The 3,825-nt window shown below is 40.1% G+C and overlaps 1 protein-coding gene across 1 annotated transcript in view; it reads left to right on the forward strand.

The window, feature by feature from the left end:
• The window catches only part of LOC119586391 (exonuclease 3'-5' domain-containing protein 2-like), a gene marked incomplete in the record, with an annotated part of 10,675 nt that overhangs the window by 6,408 nt on the left and 442 nt on the right, over positions 1-3,825 (forward strand). Inside the window, 1 exon segment of the mRNA XM_037935113.1 lies at positions 2,389-3,808. Coding sequence (XP_037791041.1) covers positions 2,389-3,808 — 1,420 coding nt within the window.

The following is a 3,825-nucleotide window of genomic DNA, read 5'->3' on the forward strand; positions in this document are numbered from 1 at the left end:
ATAATCTGGGCTTTCATATCAGGAAACCTCCTGGCAGCATTGGGTTAATTGCACTTTCCACCAGCCTTCTGTTTTCCTGCCATTTCTAGCAGTTGAACACAGTATACCATTTGTACCAATCATGTGTGAAAATGTATTGGCTTTGCACTTGCGTTGCACTATAAATCACAGACAATATTAAATTGATCCAGAATAAAAGCCAGAATCAAGTACACTAGTTCTCACAAGCTAAGGAATTGAACCATTTGAAAATTAATGTTTTTTGCCTAATTATTACTTTTCTCCAGGATCTGTTTCCTTGCTTCATTCTTTAAAAAACTCTTTCCTCCAAAATTTCCTTCAGGATCAAGCAGCTCTGGGCCACCAGCCGCTTCCCAGAAGGTGAAGCCTATGACAAGGGCTTTTACCACCCGCAAAGGCCCTCTCTACCACAACTGCCAGCTTAGGGCCCCCGATAATCAACCCCTGTGTGTTTGTGACCCCAAAAAGGCATGGTGGTATGTAGAAAAGGGCCTTGGGGTTGTGGCCTCTGAAGAACCCCTGGTAGTGAGGCTGACCTTTGAGCCCTCAGGCCGACCACAGGTGGAGAGGGAAGATGGCAGGTTCTATCTTCAGGAGCGACACAATATCTGTGTGGCATGTGGCAAGGACCAGTCATATATTAGGAAGAATGTTGTTCCTCATGAATACAGGAAGTACTTTCCTGACATCTTGAAGGACCACCAGAGTCATGATGTTGTGCTCTTGTGCATTGAGTGCCACAAACTTAGCAATCTTCATGATCAGTCATTCCGACACCAGTTAGCGAGAGAGTTTAGTGCTCCTATTGGAACAGAACAAGATGTCAAAGTCAGCATTGACAGGTCCCGGAAAATAGTAAGGAATGCAGCCTCAGCATTAGTTAATAACAAAGAAAACATACCTCAAGAGCGGATTGCTGTTTTAGAAAAAATAATCAAAGATTATTTCAACATAGAAGATTTGGATGATAATTTTCTGAAAGACGTAGTTAAGATGGACATCAAGATTTGGAATGATGACTACCAGTCGCATGGACAGAAGGTCTATGAAGGTTACGAGAAAGTTGGTGTGGTGAAGTTAGAGCAGAGGTGGCGGGAGCATTTCCTGTCCTCCATGAAGCCACAGCATATGCCAGAGGGCTGGTCTGTCACACATAACTTCTTCAAGATGCAGCTCAAAGCAAGCCACTTCCCACCAGATCACCCAGAGCGCATGAAGTACAAGATTGCATTGGTTGGCATAGAAGGGGAACTTGATATTCCATACAGTCCTCCAGTGAAAAAGGAAAACTCACCCTCAAGTTCAAATGGATCACAAAGCAGAGAGACAACACCTGAGAGGATGTTTGTCTTAGATACTCTTTCCTCTGGCGATGAGACACTTTGTGTTGAGGGTGGATGCTAATTTTCCTAATGTGGAGTTTCATAATTATGACATTTCTCTTGACTTGGTTCACGATTATCTATCACCTGTTTGTATGGTAATATCTGAGTATGAAAAAATATATTTGTTTGTGTATGAGTATTGAGTTTCATAAGATGAAAATGAACTAGGCCAAGTTTTGTAATAGGGTAACATTTTATGATTGTAGATATACAACAGATGGTTGGCAAGCATAGAGATAATAATGACAAGAGGTAAATGCTGGAGTTTGTTTAGTAAGGGCACAAATTTACTTGCTTTAATTCCTAATTAATCCATCCAAATCTTATAAACATGCTGTCATCATAAAGTACTATTCTTCTAAAACAATGGATTTTTGTATGTTATCGTTGAAAAGCAGCAGCATGTTGAAAAGAAGCATTAAAGTGCATGCTTCCACCCAGCCACTGGAACCCAGTGCCCAAAGGTTTTTACAAATATACCCAGTGAATTATGTGGTCTGGATAAAGTATCATCTTAGTTCTGGAAATGTTTATTCTGAACGGCATTGCCTCCATTATTTTAGAGATTTAAAAATCATCTTATTGAGCAACAATAATTACTTTAATGGTAATGCATTACACAGATCACAAAATCAGACAGGTTGGATAGGACTGTAACATAGGGGAAACACTAAAGAATCTTTCTATAATTAGGGGCACAGGAAAATATCTTTGTGTTGATTCAGAATCTTGGTGCTAGTAATTTATCAATCAGTATGACTTCAAATGACCATATTAAGAATGCTCCATTATACACTAATAATTATATATTACACTCTAGAAACAGGAGCATGATTACATTTTTTTTTTATATCCACCCTTTCTAATATTCTCTTATTCTTTTGATATTTATCATTGTCTCTTATTTTTTACTCATGTTCTTGTTAGGGTATTCATTTATATTTGAGCTTCAACACCAATTGTCATTGTAAATCTTTCACAGGAACAAATGAAAGTGGACAGACTGCTTCTTGTGTGAAACTGAACTCAGCCTACCAACCACAGATGACACGCAGAAACCCACTCTATTACTACAGCCAGATGAGAGCTCCTGACAATGAGTTGCTGTGTGTGTGTGACCCAAGGAAAGCACTTTGGTATGTGAAAAAGGGCAAAGCAGAAGTTGTAAGCAAAGATCCACTCGTCATTCAACTGAACTTTGAACCTTCTGGACGACCCTTAGCTGACAGGGACGACGGCAGATTCTACCTTCAAGAGCGATTGAATGTCTGTGTAGTATGTGGGAAGGATGAAGTGTACATCAGAAAGAACATTGTTCCTCTTGAATACCGCAAGCATTTCCCAGACATCCTGAAAAACCACCAGAGTCATGATGTTGTATTGTTGTGTTTGGAATGCCACAAGAAAAGCAACTTGGAGGATAAAGTGTTTCGTTATACTCTGGCAAAGAAGTTTGATGCCCCTGTTGGCAATGAACACAGTAAGAAAACCAGTGTGGACAGACATAGAATTACCATGAAAAATGCTGCTAAAGCTTTGGTTCACAATAGGGTAAACATCCCTGAGAAAAGGGTGATGGAATTAGAGAATATACTAAAGAATTACTTGGAGACTGATTGCATAAGTGAGACACAGCTCAGAGAGATGGCTCAGGCTGACTCCAGATTCTGGAATAAGACCTTTCAGTCCCATGGGCACAAAGTGTATGAAGCATATGAAAAAATTGGGCTAATAAAGTTAATTCAGAGATGGCGGAAGCATTTTCTCTCATCAATGAAACCACAATACATGCCCATTGGTTGGTCAGTTACACACAACGTATGTGCTATGAAAGTGAAGATGAGTCAGCTCCCAAAGGGTCATCCTGAAAGGCTGAAGTACAAGGTTGCTCTTGTGGGCACAGAAGGCACGATTGATATCCCCTACATGCCTGCTTTAAGCAAAGGGGAATCTCCCACTGAATCAGAAAGTAAAGAGATGACTCCAGAAAGTTTATCAGAGGCGCAAAACCCCCCAACTGATTTCATGGACTGCATCAGTAATGTAGAAGCAGCTGAATCAGAGGGTTGTCAGAATATAGATTATTCTCATGCTTCTGGATGCTTCTCAGCAGCTGATATAAAGGTTGTTTTAGAAAAAAATTATGAGTCTATGAAAGCCAGCTTACCGTTGAATAATCTGGGGGAGTTTACCCCAAGTCACTCTGGTGATATAGCAGAAACCTGTGTTACAGTACAATGCTTAGGCCTCAATGCATCTGAAGCTAATCATAATACATCCTTAGGAGAGAATAGCATAGATATGAGCATCTATCATGATTCAAAAACAAAGAAAATACACACAACAAACACAGTGTTTGACATTCTGTGTAGCGATGAACTTGTGCAAAGGGAAGCTCTCCTCCTGGAGAATGAGTGAA

The sequence above is a fragment of the Penaeus monodon genome, chromosome 21 (assembly GCF_015228065.2).
Source record: "Penaeus monodon isolate SGIC_2016 chromosome 21, NSTDA_Pmon_1, whole genome shotgun sequence".
In the NCBI taxonomy this organism is placed as follows: domain Eukaryota; kingdom Metazoa; phylum Arthropoda; class Malacostraca; order Decapoda; family Penaeidae; genus Penaeus; species Penaeus monodon.